At 46.8% G+C, this 23,977-nt stretch overlaps 1 protein-coding gene across 1 annotated transcript in view; it reads right to left on the bottom strand.

The window, feature by feature from the left end:
• PRR12 (proline rich 12) overlaps nt 1-23,977 on the bottom strand; it is a 638,795-nt gene that overhangs the window by 58,416 nt on the left and 556,402 nt on the right. The window contains exon 12 of the mRNA XM_085616148.1: nt 15,675-15,803. Coding sequence (XP_085472274.1) covers nt 15,675-15,803 — 129 coding nt within the window. The remainder of the gene's footprint in view (nt 1-15,674; nt 15,804-23,977) is intronic.

Here is a 23,977-nt window from a genome sequence, read left to right as displayed (position 1 = left end):
TGTTGGAGTTTAGAGCAGCCAGTCATCCGGATAGGGAAATTCCTGATGACCTTGGTTTCTGAGTGTGGCTGCTATCAGAGCAAGGCATTAGGTAAAAATGCGGGGAGCTGACTTGAGGCCAAATGGGAGGTCTCTGAAATGGCAATGGGTATCAGCTACGGTAAAACAAATATATTCGCAGTGTTTGGGATGTATGGGAATATGGATGTATGCATCCGTTTAGTCCAGAGTGGTCATATAATCTCCTTGGTTTAGGAGATGCAGAATGTCGGAGAGTGAACATACGGAATGATTGTTTCCGCAAGAACTTGTTCAACTTCCTGAGGTCTAAAATGTGTATCCATTTCCCTGATTTCTTTTTATTAAAAAAAAACAGGAGTAAAAACCCATAACCTTCTGGGTGAAAGGCACTTTTTCGATTCCTCCCATGGCAAGCATGATGTGGGCTTCTTTCTTAAGTAAGAGAAGAGGAGGGGAGTGCGCTCCCCTTGGCTGATTGTTTGGTTGTCTTTGGATAACTCCAGGGTATGGCCATAGGTGATGAGGTCCAATACCCATCTGTCGGAGGTGATCTCACGCCAATGGAGAAAGTAATTGGTAATATTCCCAAACACGGGTTGAGAGGAAATAGAAATAGACGGTCCCTGATTTAGGTCACTGCTTACAACCTGTGTCTTGACTCTGAGGAGTGTTCTTCTGTTGAGGTCCTTGTTTTTGTTTTATATATGTGGATTTGGGTGGGGAGCGGTATTGCTGCTTTTTGTAAGGGGCTCTGTATTGGGAGTGAAAGAGCTAATACTGTTGGGAGCCTTGGTATCCTCCTATGTAGGTTGAAAAACCTTTTCCACGTGCCCCTTGAAAGGGCATCTTCCTGAACTGCAGCGTACCAAGTGACCTGGCTGTGTCTGTGTGAATTTTGGAGGACAATAATGCATCATTGTGTGCTTCCCGAATAGTGACTCCTCATCGTAGACCATCTCAGGAATTTTTAACTGGACTTCTGGTCTGAATGTGGTCACTTTTAGCCAGCTCTGTCTTCTTAAGACTGCTGCACCGGTGAGTTGGCAAAAACCAGTGGATGCTATATCCACTGTGCAGTCTGATCTCTGCTAACATGGGCTCACCCTCCTGTAGTATTTTCCTTGCCCTCGATTTTTAATCTTCAGGCACTAGGTCAATGAGATCCCCAATGTCGGACCACATCTGCCTATCATAGCGGCTGAGGATTGCTCATGAATTGGCTGCATGAACGGTGACATGAACTGTGATGGCAGACATGGCAGAGAACCTCTTACTTATGTTGTCTAACCACCTGCCCTCTGGTGACATAGATATAGGAGTTGAGGGCTCTTTGAGCGGCGTTGCTCCGCCTGCAATACGACTGAGTTTGATTTGGGATGTCCTGTGAGGCAAAAGGGCGAATCTTCTGGAGCCTTGTATTTTTGTATCGCTACAAAGCCGTTCTGCTGCCACCATTGCCAGGCTCTTCATTATCTTGATGTCTTCCTCCCATGTATAATCTATGATGGTGATGGCTCTGACTAACTTTCTTGACTGCTCCTTGAAATCATAGCGAAAGCAGTCGGACTGCTTAACTGAAGCCAGTAGGTGAAATCTTGTGGCAGCACAGTGAATTAAGTTGTGAAAGCCATGTCACCCTGGGTGTCGTCGGTGGAGGAAGGGGCCTTGGGGTTGTAGGAGAAGCAGGTTGAGGTGGACCCGCGTGCTCTGTGGAGGTTCCAGAAACCTCTTGAAACAGTCCTGCAACATTGCCTGTAAATCTTGATAAAGTGATATAAGCACTCCGCTGTAGTTCAATATGTGAGAATGTGGTTCTGACTATCTTATCTGCCCGGATTTGTTTTACTTTTTAATCACCTGGTTTTTATCCTTTTACTGTGGGAGAGCCTCATAACCTGTGACTCAACCCCGGTAAACTCATGGTAAAATGAACTGCGCATGTTTACTGCCAGTGTATGCCTAGTGAGATAAGGCCGATGAGACGCAGCCAGGGTAAGGGGCACTTGGCTGGTTACACGAGCAGTCCATTTTACCATGGGTACACCGTGGGTGAGTCAAAGGTTATGAGGCTTCCACACAGTAAACCAGGTGATCAAAAAAGCAAAAAAAGGGCAGGCAGATAAGACGGTCAGAATAACCTTCTCACACAGCATAATACAGATAATGGTGGTCATAATGCCTTTGCTTTGGCCGAGGAGAATAATGTTCATAATATTGTTGTTCTTCCATGTCGGACACACCAAACAATTGGTTCTATCGCCACCAAACTATACACCCACTTCTCTGAACTCGGACATCCCCCAGAGAGTCTACGCTGGGTCATCCTAGAATCCCACCAACAAATAACACAGACTGCTTTGTTCAGGATTGAACAAAGGTGGGTGTTCCGTCTTGACTTAGCAAATGACGGCCTGAATGACGCCATACCCTGGAGCGCCATTAATTAATCTGATATATACAACCATTGTCCACAACTTTAACGAATGAGTATATCAGCTTAGGACTCCACGCTAGTCTCTCACCTATTAATACATCACTGCCACATGATATCGACATCAGGCTAGTCAGATATGGAGATTAGGCTACGTTAGGACGATATATCTAATAACTAACAATAGAGTACAATACTACACTCTAAGATGGCCGACATACGAATCACCCAATCGGCAGTCGCCAGCAACTTCTGCACGAATTTAGCACAGTGACGTGAGCGCTTTTGCACTGTATATATTCTTGCTCACATTGTTGATAAAACCGCGCCACTCAATGCCAAATTTGAAGCCCTTGATGCGCATCCACAGCAAGGTAATAGCCAGAACTATAGACTTTCACCACATTCAAAGGTGGCCTCCATGGTTACACTGTAGATGATGTCATGCCGACACCATCACACCACACACCAGGTGTGGCTAATTTACCATGCTTAACGGCACCAGGAGAGGGTATTTAAGACAGGAACTGGCAACCTGTCTTTTCCTTCCTGATGCAGCGGATAGGTGAGCCGGACTGCTCTGAGCGGGAGCAGGTGAGTATGGATTACGCGTTGAGACTATGCCTGGTCACAAGCTTTTAAAGAGAGGTAAGAGGTGCCGGGAATTGCTGACAAGTTACCGCTGGTCTTTGGGAAGGGTACGCTGACTCTGATGTTCTGTAGAGCTCTGGACTAAGACATAGCTTGGGCGCTGTAGGTGCTCTTAACACACCGCACGATTGGCATAATGTCGGAGCGCATGGTGAAGGAGCCAGCAGCTACGCAGGCCGGTCTGGGGCCCTTTTGAGTCTGTTGAATAACCTTGTCAATTATACCAATTTCTCGACTATGGGCTTACTTTAACCTGAACCATGCCCACTTTCACTTTTAATGCTCTAGAGTCATGGCCTTAGCAACAAACGTTGTGCCTGCAAGCCCACACCCAACATACTTGTTGTTTGTTTTTTCCTTTTTACTAAACAGCGACACTACGTTGAGTGTCCATATACTCCGCTGCGGTCTGATGAAGCCGCACTTGAATCCTTAAGAGGTGAGCTGATACATACTCACCATGATGTTCAATTACTCTAACTGGTTACACAGAGGTTTTTATATTCTAAATACAAATGAAGGCACAATTAGAATGTGATATGCATGAAATCACGTTTTTATCACTTGTATAGATTCAAAGAGGTTTTGTACGATGAAATACACCCACTAGAATTAATAGGACCATGTACCAATATCTCCATTTGGTTTTTTGATCCTTTATGTTTGTACTCTAGGTTGGCTGCTTTTCTCCGGGGGAACATCCTACCGAGAGAAGAAGTGGTATGTAGAACCACACCACACACTGTAGATAGTTTTTATTTAGTCACAAGGTCCTGAGGAATCGCCAACTGATCTATTAGAGACATTTTATAGGCGAGAAACATGTTGACCACTAAGGGGTAGAGCGTAATTTTTGTCAGATTAAAACAAAATAGTCGCCCTCCTTCTTTTTACTTTTTAATCAGGTTGTGACCTCTCCAGAATAAAAATAATTATAGAGGATTCCCTTACCTGTTTTAACCCACACACCACATCTACATCTTACCAGGCCCCTCACACCCACGGCACCTATACGGCAAGGAACAAAAGATCTCAGATAAAGAGCCCCTTTATGGGTGCCCGTCGAGCATTGCAGCGCCGGCTCGACGAGGAGCAGACCTGACAGGATGCAGCATGACACCTAGCTTGCTGGGTGTGAGGCTCCTAGTTCTGAAAGGAGGTATTTCCCACCTCCCCACCACTCTGAGTACTCACCAGGTGGCCAACTTGCCACCCAGGAACACCGTACCTCTTTTGTCTTCTAGTTCTACCCAGGGCAAGTACGGTGGACCTTTATCAAGCCCTCATTGTCCCCCTTGTTGTTTACTAAGTACTGCACGGGACCTCCCGTGGGACTCTTCAGGTTACCAGAAGGATAATATCCTTTATAGGTCCATTTTCTGGGACTTATTATTTAGTCCCGCCCCTTCTATTTTGCCTTGCCCCAAATCCTCTGACATACCAGTCATCATGGATGACAATCCCGGACTTAGCTTTGATGATGCAATTGCTGCAGAAATTCTCAGGAATACACCATCTATCCTGGGAGGTGAAGGTTCATCAGCCTCTGGATCACCATCTGAGGACTGGACCTCCCTTACCAAAGAGACTGGGTGAAAATAACGCTCCACGGTGCAAAGATGACGGAGTACTTGAGAGCCAATATTGCACCAAACGGCCTAGGGGAATGTTCCCTAAGAATACCATAGATGCCCCTAGTTTGCGTGTGGAGTGAGTCCTAGGGGGAATGGTTAAAGTGCGTTTGGCTTTAGCATAGCATATTTGGATGCATTTAACATTCCACCTTGCAATTCCTTGCCTTTATGAGGTGGGGAGAAAGCCACAAAAAGTTGTTTAGTCTTTCTAAAGGGTTTTGTTCTTTCAATGTAGTAAAGCGTGTGAAGAGCCCGTTCTGCTACTGAGTCTGGTAGAAGAAAAAACACTGGGAGTGCTACAGACTGGTTACGGTGGAAAGGAGAGACGACTTTAGGTAGAAATTTTGGGCTAGTCCTAAGAACAACTTTGTTGTGATGGATTTGGAGAAATCGTTTTTGTATAGTTAATGCCTGGACTTCACTGACTCTTCTGAGAGATGTGATTGCAACCAGGAAAGCTACTTTCCAGGTGAGAAAATGTAATTTGCATTTATGCATAGGTTCAAAAGGGTGACCCATGAGCTTGGTAAGTACATTTAGGTTCCATACTGGAGAGGGTGGAACTCTAGGTGGAATTATTCTTTTAAGTCCTTCCATAAATGCCTTGATAGCTGGTACCCTAAACAAAGACAAGTGTTGTCTGTTTTGAATATAGGCTGCTCTTGCCGCGAGATGTAGTCTAATGGATATATACGCTAGGTTACATTGTTGTAGATGCAAAAGTTAACAGATGAGGTCTTGAATAGAAGCATCTAGTGGGTTGATTTTGTTATTTGTACAGTAAATTACAAATCTTTTCCACTTTGCGGTATAGCAAGCTCTAGTGGTGAGACGTCTAGCCTCTTTAATGCAGTCTGGCGGGAGATTAAGGTAGCCAAACTCCAAGATTCCAGGTGCCAGATCGCAAGGTTGAGTTGACTGGGATCTGGATGCCTTATCTCTCCATGGTTCTGAGTGAGAAGCTTGGGTGAGAGGCGTAACTTTTGATGAGGAACTACTGATAGTTCCAAGAGGGTTGTAAACCATGGCTGTCGGGGCCCATGTTGGAGCAACCAGGATCATTGTGAGGGAATGCTGTTTGAGTTTCCGAACCACCATGAGTGGGAGATGAGAAAAAGCGTAAGCAAATTTGCCTCACCAGTGCATCCATAGTGCATTGCCTTTGGACAATGGGTGTGGATACCTGGAGGCGAGGCTTGGGCATTTTGCGTTTTGGTGTGTGGCGAACAGGTCTATTTCTGGGTGGCACCACATTTGAATGAATGGAAACAGAACTTGAGGATGAAGTTCCCATTCATGGATCTGTTGTGTTTGGTGACTGAGCAGATCCGCAATTTGATTGTGTACTCCTGGGAGGTGTTCTGCATGGAGATGGAAAATGCTACTTACCAGTATGCATCTGTTCTTGGCATGTAGAGCTGCAGATCCGCACACTTAGCATTAGATCACCATGTGGTGTTGGGTTTGGATGCTTGCACCTTGTTGTTGTCTTGGAAGAAGTCTTTGTAGCCACGAGATAGGTGACTCCTCCCTTGGACGATAGTGCACATGGGCATCAACTCCATCCTCAGATTGTTTTTCGCCATCATGGGAAATGATGGAGTTAGTAGAAAAGAAAAAGATGTCCATGTGTGTATATCTAAATAAGACAGTACTGGAACAGATACAGGTCCCGGTGAGGTGGGTGGGCATGTGCGCATCTGCAGCTCTACATGCCAAGAACAGATAGCATTTTCCGTTCGAGGCATATGAGCTGCAGATCGCACACTTAGCATAGACTGTACAGCAGTGTCTCGCCCTAGCGGTGGTCACCTGTATCGGTTGCAGTAGTTTGAAAGAGTGTTTTAAGAATAGCTTGGCCTACAGAAGCTTCTTGTTTGGCCTGCACGTCAACACAATAGTGTTTAGTGAAGGTGTGTGCGGTAGACCATGTTGCTGCCCTACAAATGTCTCCTAGGGAAATGTTCCCTAAGAATGCCATGGAAGCTCCTAGTTTACGTGTAGAATGCGTTTTAGGGGGAATTGTTAATGTGCGTTTAGCCTTGTGGTAGCAATTTTGGATACATTTAACAATCCACCTTGCAATCCCAGCTTTGGAGATGGAGTTACCTTTATGAGGTTTATGATTGTTTTGTTTCCCTAAAGGATTTAGTCCTGTCAATGTAATAACGTAGTGCTCTTTTGACGTCTAGTGGTTAAGGTGGAATGCCGAGATGATTTTAGGAAGGAATTTTGGGTTTGTTCTAAGAACCACTTTGTTACGATGTATTTGTAAGAAAGGTTCTTGTATGGTTAAAGCCTGATTCTCACTTACTCTTCTGAGAGAGGTGATTGCAATAAGGAAAGCTACTTTCCATGTAAGGAACTGAAGTTCACATTTATGTAGAGGTTCAAATGGGGGTCCCATGAGCCTAGTATGTACGACGTTTAGATTCCACACTGGAGAGGGTGGTAAGCTGGGAGGACCTCAAAAACCTCAAAAACCCCGGAGGACCTGCCTGCATTCACTTTCCAAGCTGCTTCTCCCATGAACAGCGGACGTGTTTGAACTGTAGCTTCTGGTGCCAGACAGAAACCACGAATCCAGCCCACTAAGCACCCGCCGGGCCCAGCCCGAGCTTGAGTGGAAAAACACCACGAGGGGGTCCCCCCGGCGATCCTGACCCGAGATCCAGCAACCTGCCTCAAGCCTCCTGACGACGCCTGCAGCCTCAATCCAGAGGACCCCCCACCGCGACCAGAGGGGGCTTGCTTGGTTCTAGAAATAAAACAGTATATTATTTTTATACAAAACAATTGGCCTAGAGTTCAGTTCTTGAGTGTGTGAATTCATTTGCTGACTGAGTGTGTACATCAAATGCTTAACTCTGTCCTCTGATACTGCCTTACTGCGCGACCAAGCTACCACTTTAGAGAGTAAGGTTCTATCTAACTTTAGCCTCTGCCAAACCTCTGGCGACCCTGGGACTCTATACACACTGTACCTCACTTTGGTGCAGTATATATAGAGCCAGTTTCTTACACCTGTGAATACCTTTGTCTCAGCATTTCAAGTAATAACCTGCCCGTGTGCAAACTTCACACTTTTTATCGCCCCCCCCCTGGTGACCATCTCCCCTTCATTGAGCAACTTATAGAAATCATCTCTGGCAATGTTGACTCGTTAAAGGTCCCAAATCTTCCTCGGTGAGTTCAACCTTCACTGGGCTAACCCCAACGACCACGCTGTATTTTGCCTTATATCACTCTTAGGTGATCGTGAGCTGATTTAGCATTGTGACCGGCCAACTCGTAATAAAGGCAAAATTCTAGACCTCATCATCTCCAATGGTCAATCCATCACATTGGATACCATTAACCCTTGTGATTGGTCTGACCACCACTGCATCCTCTTTTATTTTATATTAACAGGAAGGTTTCTATGAGGAAGGCTCAACTAACGAAATCCAAGAGCTGGAAAAGTGACCTCAGATCTATCAATTCAGATGAACTAGCAGCCCAGTGTAAATCTGCCCTCTCCTACAAAGCTGACCTGGTTGAAGTTCAGTTTCTCACTGACTTTTACAACTCGCTAACATCGTGGAAGACATTGCACCACTCCAACAAAAAAACACGTCAACTAAAATATCCAAACCGTGATTCTACGATAATTTAAACTCTGAACGCCGTAACCTTAGAAAAGTGGGACAATTCAGGAAATCCAAACCCTCCTCGCCCGACTAAAACTCCTTAGAGGTGTTAGGAGCTCCTACAACAAACAAATCAAGAGCGCTAAGGCAGATTACTTTAGATACCAAGTTGAGCAGGCCGCTAACCGCCCCAAGAAACATTTTAAATTGGTTAAACTGCAATCAGTGGTAGCTCCAAACCACTATGATTCTAGAGGCAGCCCACCCTCATGCGACGAACTGGCTGCTTTCTTCACAGAGAAAGCAAGTCTCATCAACATTGATCTCGCTTCTAAAAAGGCTCTACTGCCATCCTCGGGGTCCACACCACCTCCTGACCTCTTTAAGAAGCTCATCCTGAACACCAAGAACATCATGGGGTTCCTTCTCTCCCTTCAGTGAAAAATACATCAACAAGATTCTTCTGAGTATCAACCCATCTATTCATTTTAGTGACCCGTTGCCTCCTTCCATCTTCAAAGAAATCAAGAACGTCCTCATCCCCACCTGGACAAAGATTGTAAACGCTTCACTGTCACAGGGCTCAATCCCAGAGTGCCTAAAAGCAGCTCAGGTATCACCTATACTAAAAAAAAAACTTATGCTGATAGGGCTGACTTTAACAACTTCTGTCCTATCTCCAACATCCCCATCCTAGCCAAACTCCTAGAAAAATGCATCCAATCCAACCTCTGTGCGCACATAGAGAATTTCCAACTCCTAGACCAGCATCAATCTGGCTTTCGGAGGGGCCATAGCACTGAATCTGCTCTCATTCACGTCCTGGATGACATTTTAAAAATGCTTGACCAAAATTAATCCTGCCTCCTAATCCTCCTTGACCTTTTGTCGGCCTTCGACACGGTCAATCACGATAACCTCATATCCATTCTGAAGAACAGGATGGGCTTCTCTGGACAGGTGTTACAATGGTTCTTGTCTTTCCTCCACCACAGATCAGAGTCAAGGTGAACCACACTCTCTCCCAGCCCTCTCCAGTACTCATGGGGGTCCCCCAAGGTTCCGCCCTATCTCCTATATTCTTCAACCTGTTCTTGGAACCTTTAGCTAATACACTAAATTCCATCAACATTCTCTACATATCTACATATGTATGCGGACGATACGCAACTTTATTTGAAACTCTCCTCCCCGGATAACTTAATCTCACTCAACACTATCCTAACGTCTACTCAAAACTGGTTAACCGAGAACCACCTCCTGCTCAACACCTCCAAAACACAGAATTCCTTCTCATCTCTCTTCCGAACCACATCCCCCAAGCCAGACCTTTGGCTGAATCACCTCACTGCCTTCAACTGCTCCCCCCTCATTATAGACTCAGCCAAATCTCTCGGAATCACCCTGGACAAACATCTGAACATGAAGAATCATATCGGCAATGGGTGTAAGGGAGCTAATCAATTGATGAGGACTCTCAGAAATATCAAACCATTCCTTCCACAATCTGATTTCAAGCAGGTGTTCCAAGCGCTTGTGTTACTGAAACTTGATTATGGGAGCGCTACGCTCTGTGGCCTCCCCAAATATACCTTGGCTCCACTAAGGGCATCTATGAACGCTGCGGCTAGACTGGTTACAGGTACCAAAAGAAACGCGCACATATCCCCAGTCCTAAAATCCCTTAAATGGTTGCCAATTCAGCTAAAGATGGCTTGTTTGGCATACAAAGCCCTCCATTTCAAAACCCCCAGAAACCTAGCGCAAGAACTTGAACTATCGGGGGGTGGTAGATGTAGGAAAGTGGGTTTTTGTTGCAGTAACCCCCCCCTTTTTTTTTTGCCTAATAGCTGATGCACTTTTCCTTGTTGTGCCCTGGGTGCCTGCCAATCAGGTGCCCAGGGCCTGTGTTCCTTCCCTAAAAACTGCCTAACAGACAAAACCCAAATTGGCAAACCCTGGCCACATGTCAGCCCCTGGTAAATGGTACCCTAGGTACCCAGGGCCTTGTGACCAGGGAAGGCCTCTAAGGGCTGCAGCACTTATTGTGTCACCCTTACAGGCCCTGTACCCTAACACACACACACTGCTCTTGCAGGCTGAGTGTCTGGGTACAAGACAAAACAGAGAGTCGACATGGCACACATCCCTGTGTGCCCTGCACACACCTACACTGCCATGGCATACATCAGCCACCCCTCTAGCTGGGTGCCCTATGCCAATGGTGTGGGCACAGGAGCAGGAGCCCTGTGCCCCTACAGTACCCAGGTCCATTCCTGGGCTCTGTAAGTGCAGTGCTGCCCTTGAAGAATACATGGTGCTGGGAGCTCGTCAAACACGAACTCCACAGCACCATAAAGGCAGCCCTGAAGGCTGAGAAGTTTGGTATCAAACTTCTCAGCACATTAAACCCACACTGATGCCAGTGTGGGATTTAATGTGCCAAGCACCCCAGAGGGCATCTTAGAGATGCCCCCTAAAACCTAACCTACAATCCACATCTGCGCTGAGGCTGCCTAGGCTGCCACACACCAGACATGTTTGCTGGACCCCTGGGTAGGAGAGCCCCTGCTCTCCTGGGCCTGCAACAATGCACATCCTGGGCGAGGTGCTAAATCTCCTCCCCCAGGATGGGCAGGGGGAAGCTTCAAAGGCATGCCGCCTCGGTGAGTTTCCCCAGGCCACTGAAACCCCCCACTCTGGCGGGAAGCTTGGCCGGAAATCCCAAATAAAGACAAGGAATGTGCCAGCCTGCCAACCCCACCCCTCAGGTGGGGGAGGCGAGGTGAAGCACATCCCCGGGCTCTCGCCATCTTGAAGATGGGAAGCCCTACCCAGTCAGGATTAGGCTACTGCCCCCCTCCCACAGGAGAGAGGCAGGATAGGGGGTGTACCCACCCCAGGACAGGGACCCATTGGTCCCTGCCCTTCACCTACCTGTAACACCCCTAAATCTAGTATTTAGGGGCACCCTGAACCTTCCTTCCCCAGATTTCAGATTCCGAAATTACAAGAAGAGCAAGAAGAAAAGAAGACCTGCCCTGCATCTGCGAAGGAGAGGGAGACACCAACTGCTTTGGCCCCAGCCCTACGGGCCTGTCGACCTCGAACCTGCTCCTGCTCCAATCCCGGCATCTCTTGTGGCCAGCAACCTCAGAAACCCCGGAGGACCTGGCTACCTTTGAACTCTGATTCCCTGGAACTCCCAGGAGTAGAGGCTCTACTCAGAAACTACCTTACACCCCTGGCAGCAGCCCGGAACCGCGATCCCAGCCCACTCTGCACCAGCCAAGCCTGGCCCGTGCCGGAGTGAACTAATCCCACGAGGACGACCCCACGGCGACTGTGACCCCGAGTCCGGCACCCAAGGACCCCCCTCGACAATCCTGACGAAGCCTGCAGCCTCAGAACAGTGTGCCACCCCAACCGCGATCAACAGAGGGTAAGATTTTCTGACACCAAAAGGCACCCCTGCACCCGGCGCCCCACGCCCCTCTGGGTCCCATCCCGGGGTACCCACCTATCCTCCAACTACCCAACTTACCTCTCGAAGTGGTGGTGGCACCTGAAGAGTCCTCGTCCCCGAGCTTGCAGTCTTTTTCATAACCAGAGATTTCCCATTGGCTTCCATTGAGCGCCCGACTGTTACACGCTCCTCCACTTGCACTGTTTTCGCACTCACTACTTTCCCACTACAATACCCATGATGCATCTGGCTGGCTCTAGGTTGTGTACCGTCCCCTTTCTGCAAGCTACACCCTCCCCTTTCTGCAAGCTAACAAGCTGATTGGTTGAACATGTGTTTAAATCCAAGCCCCTCCTTGCGTTCAGTGCTTGGCTTTCGAAGCTCTTGGGAACCTCGTTGAAACCTCGCCTCTCCTGTAATTGGATTTCTTGGATTTCCGCCTACCTCGGAACTCTGCCGCTCTGAAGCAACCCTCTGTCTACCCTGGCGGTTGTTCTACCTTGCTTTGTTTGTGACCGGAGTAGTCACTCCTGTACACTGGGCTCTTAGGATTGCTTCCGCAACTTGGAGTCCTCTTTCTGTTTCTCGGACTCAGGGTCCTCAAGCCGTGACGTCTGCTGGGACTCTGTCCGCTTCCTTTTTCTATCCAAACCCGCTGGGAACATAGCCGGTCTCCTGTTACTTCCCCGTTTGACCCAGGGGATTCTACTACGTCTTCACGGAGGGTCAGTGGAGTCAGCAGTCAGCGCTTGTCTCTAAAAGACGTCATACACCTCCGGACATCAGCGTTACTGGTACGTTGCACGCGCTGCGCGCGTACTTGCATAAAAGAGTACTGTTACTACGGCCCAGGTCACCAACTGTAAAGATCTATTCACCAATATCCCAGGCCGTTTTGGTAAAGACTTATTCAGCAGCCCCTGACCGTTGAAGACGGTGTGGATTTCACGTTGATTTTTTGCTGTCCACAAAAAACTTTATTGACTATTCCAGACCGGCCAACAGACACTGCTTTGCATTGGTTTTTTAGTAGACTAACTGCTCTGGATTCATTGACTCCTCGTACTGTTTACAACCACACAGAAGAAGTTTTGGCGATTGCTGCAGTTCTTCTAAAGGTGTACCTGGCCAATACCCATCGAGAACTAGCAACCTCTGCCGAGCTACCCGGCGCTCCTTTTATGTTCCCAGCTCTTCGCGGAGGTGTCGCTTATTTCTCAGTTGTTGTGATATTACTGAGGGTAGTGATACCTAAGGGCAGAGGGGTAACCCTATTCTTCGATCCCGTGGATGCTGGCTATCGTCCTCGACTTCAACCAAGTAAGTCAAGTAGCAAGAGTGACACCGACGGCTCAAAAGCACTCTGCACCCAGCCGCCCGAGTGGCCCTGGCAGAGAAAACTCTATTCCTTCCTACTTCCCCACTTGCCCTGAGTAAGTGACCAGGAGCCCAGCTCCCACCGCCGCGTGGCTTGCCAGTCAGCAGCCACCAAACAAGGCCCCCCTATCCCTCATAGGATAACATTGGGCCTAACTCTCTCTGCACCCGGCCGCCCTAGAGCCGCTGAGGGTGAACTAACTGTACCTACCTGACCCTGGGAGACCCCTAAGTCTGGGCCCAGAACCTCAACTCTGCCAGTCGAGTACTTACCCTTGAACCGCAATCTCTATTTTCCTCATAGGGTAACATTGACTGACTTTTTCTTGAAATTTCTTCTAAGTGTGGACTTTTCAAATCTTCAAATATTCACCAAAAATCAGCCAAGTGGCAAAAACGAATTAACTCACCTGTTCCTAGGTGAACTCCCAGTGCTGGATCTTGGTGCCCAGCACTGACGATTTCTGCAATCTTTAAATATTCTTCAAAAATCGTGTAATATCTGAAAACGTAATTGCTTACCTGTTTTGGATAAAGGTCCCAGTACTGAGTCTAGGCACCCAGTACTGGATTACAAAAGTAACGAGAACGTACCGTACCTGTAACCTGCATTTCCTTCCATAGGGAATCATTGGTTGTTTTCTCTGAAATATTTTCTAAGTGTCAACTTTTAAAATAGCTAAATATTAGTTAAAAATCATTACAGTATTTAAGTCGACTTTCATCACTTGATTCTGAGAACTGACCCAGGACTGAATCTAGGATCCAGGCCTGGAATTACAAAAGTAACCTAAAAAGTAATCTGTTGCAAATAACTTGAATTTATCATTGAGCTCAATGTATTGTTGTGTTTAGAAATAGAGTTGCCTACTGCAACTACTTGTAACTTGTTACTAAAGTCTATGGCATATAGAAAAGTATTTATATGAAACATCTCCTGTCGAGAAAGTATATTTTAATTCCAAGTGTTGGTTCTAAAATAAAGCAAGCATATATTTTTTTATATATAAACCATTGGCCTAGAGTTCAGTTATTGAGTGTGTGGAACCATTTGCTGACTGAGTGTGTACAACAAATGCTTTACACTGTCCTCTGATACTGCCTTACTGCTCGTCCAGGCTACCACTTTAGAGAGTAAGGTTATATCTAACTTTAACCTCTGTTAAACCCTTGGGGTCTGTGGACTCTTTACACCCTGTACCTATTAAGGAACAGTATATGCAGAGCCACTTTCTCACAGTAGACACTCAAGAAGTGCGAACTCTTTCCTCTTTAAACCACAAATCTATAGAAAAAGAGAGAACCCGACAACGAGCCTTCTCCGGCGCTGCCCCGAAGATCTGGAATTCTCTTCCACCGGAAGTATTCAGAGTTTCCTCCACGGCTGCTTTCAAACTGGAAGCTAAAAGATTCCTAATGAACAAGTTCTTACCTTAAATGGGTCATGGTCATCCGCTCGAAGTCTCTGATCCTACAACCGTTAGACCTTCATTTCATGCTACTCTTCTGTACCTTACTATTTGCCCCCTTCTTAGCCCGCTATATATTAGCTGTTGTATTATACTCCTTTGACCCCTTTGTACAGTAATTATTCATGTTTGTTATGCTTTTGTTGATGGCGATATTGCATTTATTACCTTCCTTCCATCTTTTTGGAAAGTGCTCCGATATCCTTGGGGATCTTTTTCGTGCTGTATAAAACTTTATACATAAATAAAATAATAAATATTGAAGGGGAAACAACAAGTATCTACAGAGACTGGAAACAAATGGTGAGGCAATTGGTAAGTTATGAGGTTTAACTGCTGGGATCTTTTTAAGCGCCGGGACGCCCCTTGGCTGGGGCATCTGTGCGCTATAGAAGTGACTGTAACATAACATAACATAACACAGACTGCTTTTAAATATCAATATGAAATACACACAAATTACTGGAGAATAAGATAGCCAGGCAAGATGAGAACATGGCTTGAACAACCTTCAGGAAGAGAATTAGGATACCACTGCTATGACAACTTGAACAGCTGAAGATGACATTGTAAACCTCATTATTTGGAGGCTGTAGTCCATTATAACAGGAAGTAAGTTCCCATATTTGGGATGCTTAAGTCTTTCAAGGTTTCAAGTTTGTCAGGTAGGCCCTGTGTTATTCTACTATTGAGTTCCAATAAATGAACTAAATGTGTTGTTCAAGTGGTGTGGATTTGACATTAAATAAGAAATGAGGATCTTGAAGAAGTAGGATACTCCGCTCTTCAATACTCATTTACCTCACTAATATCCTCAAAAATCATTCACGGGCAGGTTCCAATGATCCAGCGGACTGCTTTTCCCTCCATATTGGAAACAGCACTGTTGGCTTGCTAGATTGACTTAATTGTACAGCTTACGTCACAATATGTAATACCTTTCACTCATCCGCATAAGCGAGAACACAGCCCTGAACTACAGCCCTTCCTTCATACCTGGGGTTTTGATACGTTCTTCTTTAATTTGTTGAGTGTTTTCCTGTTGTACGGCTCCCCACCGGGTTTTATTTTCACCATAGTGTCCCCATGTTCAGTGTGAAGTTGTGGGAATGTGTGCAGCGCCTCCTGTGATTAAAAAAAAAAAGACAATGAGCACAATTGTTAATGGCTAATGGTTTTGTAACAGAATACCCAAGTATGTACTGTTTAGGAAGGCAGAATCTGTGCAGAGCAAGGATTATCATTGTACTCCCATAATCCTAGCCTTCCGTCCTTGCATGTTATTTTTTAAAGTAAGTGATTATATATTAATTCTTTGAGTTTCTTTGTCTGCTTTGAGCTACCTGTACATAAATATATATCACAATCGCACATTTCCAGAGAAGATGGAAAGTACAGCAATGCGCAGCAGGTGTACATAATATGCCCTACAAATGATCTGTTAATGAAACCAATAAGATTTCAAGTACACCTTTACATGGTACAATAGCATTCATCACAAAAATAAGTGGCTAAGAACAGGAAACACCAGTAAAAGATCACATTACTTCAACCAAATCTGTATTATATTTTACAATTCCTGTTTTTAAAAAAACATGAATTGATCCACACAAACACATTTGTCCCTTAATAACTGCCTAATTGGAAATTAAAGAAGGTATTTGTAATTGGACCTATTCAGTCCTAGCACCTTTCATAGAAATGTGTATGAAAAATACCCCTTCCCTAAGCTGGAAGGAATGCGTTACTTACCTGTAACTGCGGTTATCCAGTATTGGTATCTTTCATAGATTCACATGCCTCAATCATTCCCCGTCGTCGGGATTGGAGTCCCCGCTACATAAATTAAGTAATGTCTCACTACACATATAGAGTAATAGGCCAAGGGCCTCCCCGTAGTAACATATCCACGTCCTTTTGTAAAAAAAGGACCAAACTTTGGAGAGGAGCCAATCAGCTATCACCACCCTCTAGAACCTTCCTGGAAGGAGCTCTAGTCCCTCAGATTTTCGTAAGCACAGTGCTAAGTAGTTGTATCACTGAGAGACCCAAGAGAGTCTTTCCAGGGGAGGTGGGTGGGTTGCATGTGAATCTATTAAAGGTACCAATACTGGATAACTGCAGTTACAGGTAAGTAACGCATTCCTTATCCAGTATTAGGGTATCTTTCATAGATTCACATGCCTGAATCAGAGTAGTAAGCAATGATAAGCACATTTCGAAAGGTACAGTATATATGAATTCACCAGATAACCTATCAACGTGAAAACAGAAAGTACCAAAAAGCAATGAAATAGCATAGGAATAAAACACAATAGAGAAATGTGCGTACAGAAGAAAGGATGGTGGGATGAAAGGAAGCGCTCACCTCTAATGAAATAGATGACGGAGCAGCGCTTGACCCACTGCAGCGTCTTTCATGAGTTCCGTATCCAGGCAGTAATGCTTGGTAAATGTATGCGGCGTCTTCCATGTTGCCGCTCTGCAAATGTCTGCAATGGGCACCACTGCAAAAAGTGCCATTGAAGTAGAGATTGTCCTCGTGGAATGGGCTCAAACTGTGGAGAGCAGGGGCTGCCCCGCTTGCTGGTGACAAAAAGTAATAGCTGCGGAGATCCAGCGAGAGATACTTTGTTTCGTGAGTGGGAGACCTTTCCTAGGTCGACTGTAAGCCACAAAGAGTTGGTTGGATTTGCGGAATGTCTTTGTCTTGTCAATGTAGAATTTCAGGCAGCGTTTAAGATCCAAAGAATGCAGAGTCTTTTCTGCCACTGTTTGAGGATTTGGAAAGAAGGATCGCAACACTATAGGCTCATTGAGATGGAAGTTTGACGGAACCTTAGGGATAAACTTCGGATTCGTGTTTGAATTGAAGGAAAGGGTCTTGAATTTAGAAAGCATGAAGTTCACTCACTCGCCTTGCCAAGGTAAGGGCTAGAAGGAGCACTGTTTTCCAGGAGAGATACTTAAGATCAGCTCTGTGTATTGGCTCCAAAGGGTGTTTCATAAGCTGAGCCAGAACCGTGTTGAGTTGCCATGAAGGAGGTAAAGTCTTTACCGGAGGGAATGTTCTAAACAGGCCTTTAAGGAATTGTTTAATTAACCGATGAGACCACAGAGAAGGGCCTGCTGAAACGGGATATTGCTGCCAGATGGACTTTGATGAGGCATGAGCGAGACCAGATTTCGCCAGATGCAGAAGGTAAGGCAGTATTTGCTCTGGAGAAGATGAAAGAGGGTGTATTTTGTTTGACTTGCACCAGATACAGAACCTCTTCCATTTTAAAGAATATGTTTTGTTAGTACTATCTGCTCGAGCCTGAGCCAGAACTGCTCTACAGTCCGGAGGTATGTCTAGACCCTGGAACTCTCTGAACTCAGGAGCTAAGCTGGTAATCTGAGAGATGCTGGATCCGGATGCTGGACTTGTTGGTTGTTCATAGTGAGAAGAGAGGGAAACGGTTTCAACGGGATTGGCGGTTTCAGGGAGAGAAGGTGAAGCTCCGTGAACCAGTGTTGGCGTGGCCAAGCTGGAGCTATCGGCATGAGCGTGCAAGGTTCCGCTTTCAATTTCCTGAGAACCCTGGGAATCAGTGGAATAGGTGGAAAAGCGTATGCAAAGACGTTGCACCATGCGATCGTAAACGCATTCCCTAGAGATCCCTTCTGGGGATGCCAGCTTGCGAAGTGTTGGCATTTGGCGTTCTGCTTGGTAGCGAAGAGGTTCAGAAGAGGGGTGCCCCATTGAGAGAATATGCAGTTGAGAGTCTGCTGATTCAACTCCCATTCGTGACATGCTGTCTGTTGTCTGCTCAAGGAGTCGGCCAGAACGTTGTGTGTTCCTGGAACATACTCTGCTCGAAGAGAAATGTTGTGAAGGAGCAACCAGTTCCAGATTTTTTGTGACTCGTGAGAGCGTGTTGGAGAACGAGTCCCTCCCTGCTTGTTTAAATAGTGCATTGTCGTGGTATTGTTGGTCCGTACAAGCACTAGAGAATTCCTGATTCGTGGTAGGAATGCCAGAAGAGCAAGATAAACAGCTCGTAGCTCCAGGAGAATTATGTGGAGTTTCTTTTCGGAAAGGGACAATTTCCCGCTGATCTGGAGTTCTTGGAGGAAAGCTCCCCAACCTTCCAGGGACGCATCTGTTGTGATGGTATGTGGAGATGCAGGAAGCAAGAAAGGCAAGCCTTGAGAAAGGTTCTGAGGGCAAATCCACCACCGTAGAGCCTTTTTTATCTGAGGGGTCACCTGGATGACATCGTCGAATGACCCCGTACATTGGAACCATTGAACTGAAAGCGCTTCTTGAAGAGGATGTGTAGGAGAGTAGGGTCTGCTTTCTATGTTCACCCCCACTTTTTGCTTTTGCTTCACTGGTTTTCGACTTAGATGTGGCTGTGGGCCTGCTAATCAGACCCACAGCCCAGCTGTTCTCTCTCTAAATTCACTATGCACTTTAGGTGCATAACCCAATTGGTAAGGATCACCTGTTTGGACCCTGTACAGTGTACCTTAGGTACCCAGGGCATAGGTGTACCCTAGGCCTACCAGGGGCTGCAGCATGTATTATGCCACCCCTGGCTGGCCTTCCATTATGACACAACTGGCTGATCACTCAGCTGGGGCAAGGTTGTGTACTCACCCCTTGCTTAGGTGTAGTATTCCTATACCTACCTTATATTTAGACACATGGGTAACCTATCAGTCACTCCTATGGCAGGCCTTAACAATCCTGAAGGCAGAGTGCTTGGTAACATGTGAGATGGTGCTCTAGCATGAGCTGAGCCTGTCTGCAGCTTTCGGAACCATGTCCTTATAGCTGGTCTATGAAATCGCCTACCATATACTCTTAAAGCACCTTATAATCTTAAATGGTTATGGTAACTATGGTTTGGCTTTATCAAAACATGTCGTGTAAGGTGTATAACACTTTGGGATACTACCCCCACACCATTTCTGGCGGTGGGGATAGTATTCCTCCCTTCTAGAGGGAGAAGACATGTTGAAGACCTACTACCCGGTTAAAGTTAACCAGAACCCCAGCGTCACAAAATGGACGCTGCTGCCACAGACACGAGTCTGACCTCCTGCTGCTGGGAGACCTTCCAGCGGGGGAGGCATGGACAATAGGTTTCCTGCCTTGGGAGGTGCTAGCACCACCCTAGACAGGCCTTAGTGTATTGGGGCAGGGAGGGATGAATGAAACGAGACACTGCCTGGGGCACACAAGGTGTTCCACGCATAGTCCAGGTCAAACCGGTGCTGGGGCACTCCAGCCCCAGTCCTGGCGCGAAACTGGACAAAGGGAAAGGGGTGTAACCACCCCCTCCCTGGTACCACCCATAGGAGGGACCTAGCAGGTAACCCAGCCCCCCAGATTAGTATAAGAGTGGGAGTTGAGTCCCTAGGACTTTAGATTATCCTGAACCTGCATCTTGAACAGAAACTCTGGACCTTCGACATTCTACTACGGAAGAAGACTGAAGAATCTCCCTTGTGGCCAAGGAGTGACCACCCTGGGCAACCAGGCACCATCCAGCGACCGCTGCTTGCTTTGCGACTGATCCTACGAGGGACGACTGCAGAGACTGACCAGCTCCGTGACTTCCAGACACCTCTGAACCAGATCCACATCTACAGCAAACCCGTGGAGGCAACGAGGGACGAGGCAACGAGGGACCGGCGACTTGGGAAAAGTGGCTAGTAACTGACTAGCGCCACTTCTGAGGCTTCCTCGAGGCTGTGCTTGGGGAATTGAGAAGCCCCAATCCCGAGCACCATCTGCAAAGAAGATCAGCTCCCCACACTTCACGTGTTCTGCGTGGGGCCCTTCTGCACCCGAGTTGCTCGACGTGTTGTCCGGTTGCTGGCCCGTTGGCTAGTGACCTCTGTGACAACGAACCTTCAATTTTGCCTTGCTGGTCCGGCTCCTCCAGACTGGCACCCACTCCCCTGTGAAAGGGAAGCACCCCAGACCTTCCTGGTCTGCGACAGAAGCAAGTCCTCCATCCTGCGTGGGTTACGCTTGCCAAGGCTTGTTGGGTCCTAACTCGACATCGCCGCCGACAGCAAGAGCCTTCGTGGGACAGCTCGCCTCCTGGTTCTGGTCGTCCTCGACGCCTCCTGGTACCCGTGGCTGCTGCGACAAGCTTCACCTCTTCACCTGCATCTTCACGACATCGCCTGGTTCCTTCCCGGCTCCTGGCTGGTGACCTAGACTCTGTCCCCTCTGCTTGCAGGTATCCTCCTTCCTGATTCCATCCTTGGAATCCACCGGACACTCTTCACTGACTGCCTGTCAGCAACTTTCTTCAGGCATCCATAGGAGTCGACGACGAAACCCGACGCAAGTTCACACCTATGCACCCGCAGCCCGTGGGCTAGGTAACTTGAGTACTCCGGTGCTCACAAGGGTATTGACTATCCAAGTGTCTAGTTTCCAAGTCTCTAACTCCTAGTTCCTTCCGAAGTGTCCTAAAACTCTTAATTTCTAAATACTACTATTTCTATCGACTTTAACGCATTACGCGTGAGTGTTTCCACTCTGCACCTGAATCCCGTGGGCCTCTCACTGCCTAGCAACTGATAGGATAGTGTAGCCCCAGCGATTCCCTAGGCCTAAGCCTACCCTGTGTTTGTGACAGTGGTTCTTATACCACTTACTTAGTATATGGTTTGCGTGGCCCCTAGGGCCTAACTGTATTACTTACCTGTGTGACTTATGTATGCTTTAATAAGACTGTTGTACTTACCTCGAATCTCATAAAGAGTGCTGAGGGTGTTTTGACTAGAATAAATACATTCTATTTTTATAATATATCTGTTGTGGTGTCCTTTCATTTGGTATTCAAGGGGTTGCAAATGGTGTAACAGCTGGCTTCACATGCCATACAGAGTTTAGCCTAAGACTGCTCTTGTCCATGCTACCACTAGGATAGCTGGTCTATAAGGTTGACTTTACAACCAATCACCATAAGGGTTGTTTGGACTGATACAAGGTGTACACTAGAACTAGTGACATCATATATCAGGCCAACTTCTCACAGGATGCATGTGAAGGCGACAGTGTGGAACTAGTAGAATGCAGGAAGACATCATCCCGAGCAGGGATTTGAAAAGGCGCACAGTAAGAGACTTTTTGGATCGTATGCGAAGCGCCAAGGAAAGAAGCTTGTCTTTTCGCTCTTGTGAGGGAAACGCTTTCTTCTGGAGCGTGTCGAGAGTAGCACCCAGGAAAGTTATACGCTGGGAAGGCTGAAGGACGGACTTGTCCTGATTGAGAGTAAGCTCCAAACAATCGAACAGGCGTCGGAAGACCTGGACGCGCCTTTTAGAGAGGGTGCTTTGACGAGCCAGTCGTCCAGATATGGAAAGACCTGATGGTGTTGTTGTCGGAGTTTTGCGGCCACCGGAGAAAGGCATTTTGTAAAAATGCATGGCGCCGATTTGAGTCCGAACGGCAGGACACTGAATTGGTAATGCCTGCACGCTACTGCAAATCTCAGAAATTTGTGGTTGCGGTGGATCGGGATTTGAAAATAGGCATCCTGAAGGTCTAAAGACACCATGTAGTCATCCGCATTGAGTAGCTGTAGTACTTCCTGGATGGTAACCATACGAAACATCTGCTTTTTCAAGAATTTGTTGAGATTTATCAAGTCTAATATCGGTCTCCATTTCTTCTCCTTTTTGCGTATTAGGAAAAAACGGGAGTAAAATCCCTTCCCCCTTTGACGTAGAGGAACTCTTTCTATAGCTCCCTTCTGAAGCATAAGTAAAATTTCCAGGAGCAGAGCACGTACATTTTTGTGAAGCATAGGTCGGGGAGGGGTTTGGGGAGGAATTTGAATGAATTCTAGTGAATGTCCGAATTGAACTAGTTGCAGAATCCAACGGTCCGTTGCTATTTGCTTCCAATTTTTTCGAAAGTGGGAAATTCTTCCTCCTACCGTGGAGGGCAGAGAGGAGTTGGAGACTGGCAGTAGTGGGAAGTCATTGTCGCCGAGCAGCGTCTTTCTGTCGACCTCCTTTGCCACGAAAGGAAGACTTAGTGTAGGTGGATTGCTGTTGACGTTGCTGGTATTGTGGCCGATATTGCTGAGTGGAAGAAAAGGAAGATCGGTGTTGGTAATCACCTCTGGCAGATGTTTGACCTCTTCCCCTTGAGCCCCGAAAAGATGGGTTCTTGAATTGGAGGGTACCCAAATCCCTAGCCGTGTCGTTATCCTTTTTCATACCCTGCAGAACTTCATCTATGTGTGTTCCAAAAAGAAGCTGACCATCGTAGGGCATGTCCAAAACTTTTGTTTGTACCTCCGGTCGGAACGAAGTCACCTTCAACCAACCCTGGCGCCGTAGTACAGCTGCGCCAGCCAGTTGGCGAAATCCAGTAGAGGCGATATCCATCGCATAGTCTATGATATCGGATGCAGACCGTTCGCCCTCCAGCAAGATCTTGTTTGCTTCTTCCTTTGAGGCATCTGGCAAGGCCGCAAGATATGGAGCAATATCTGCCCACATCTGCCTGTTATAGCGTCCTAACAGAGCCAAGGAATTGGATGCACGCACTGTTAATGCGGACATGGACGAGAAACGTTTGCCGATATTATCAAGCCGTCTACCCTCTTTGTCCGGAGGAGCGGTCAGCAGAGCGGAAGGATTTTTTGATTTCCGCTGAGCAGCTTGTGTGATTACAGAGTCTGGTTTAGGATGGCCGGTTAGCAAGCTGGAGCAGTATCAGGAGCCCTGTATTTTTTATCCAGACGAGGTAATACTGGAGGCACCGAGGAAGGGTTCTGCATTATCTGAACACCCTGATCCCATATGTAATCTATAATAGGGATAGATCTGACGGATTTTTTTAAAAGGCTCTTTAAAATCATAGAGGAAGCAATCCTGCTGGTGTGAAGGCATGGGTATTTGAAAACGTTGTGCCACTCTTTCCACTATGTTGTGAAATCCCCCAATGTCCTCAGGAGACGAGTCAGCGGGAGCGGGCACGGGGGAAGCTGGACAGGGGAGTACATAATCGTCCCACTCATCACTCGTAGATTGGGAATCTTGAAGTTCCCCTTCTTCATGTTGATCCTCCTCCTCATCGTCTGTAGAAAGCGGAGGTGGTGATGTGACAGGCTCAGACTGCAAACTTAACGGTGGAGGCCGCGGTCTTGGCGGTGGAGACACAACTGGAGGCGGAGACGATGCAGAAGTGGGAAATCTCTGCTTATAGTCCGAAATGAGCAATTGCAGATCAGAAACTAGAGATGCAGGTAAACAAACCATGGGAGGTGGAGGCG

This window comes from Triturus cristatus, chromosome 7, assembly GCF_964204655.1.
Source record: "Triturus cristatus chromosome 7, aTriCri1.1, whole genome shotgun sequence".
In the NCBI taxonomy this organism is placed as follows: Eukaryota; Metazoa; Chordata; class Amphibia; order Caudata; family Salamandridae; genus Triturus; species Triturus cristatus.
Note: the sequence above shows the minus strand (reverse complement) of the source record. Positions and strands in the feature narration are given on the sequence as shown.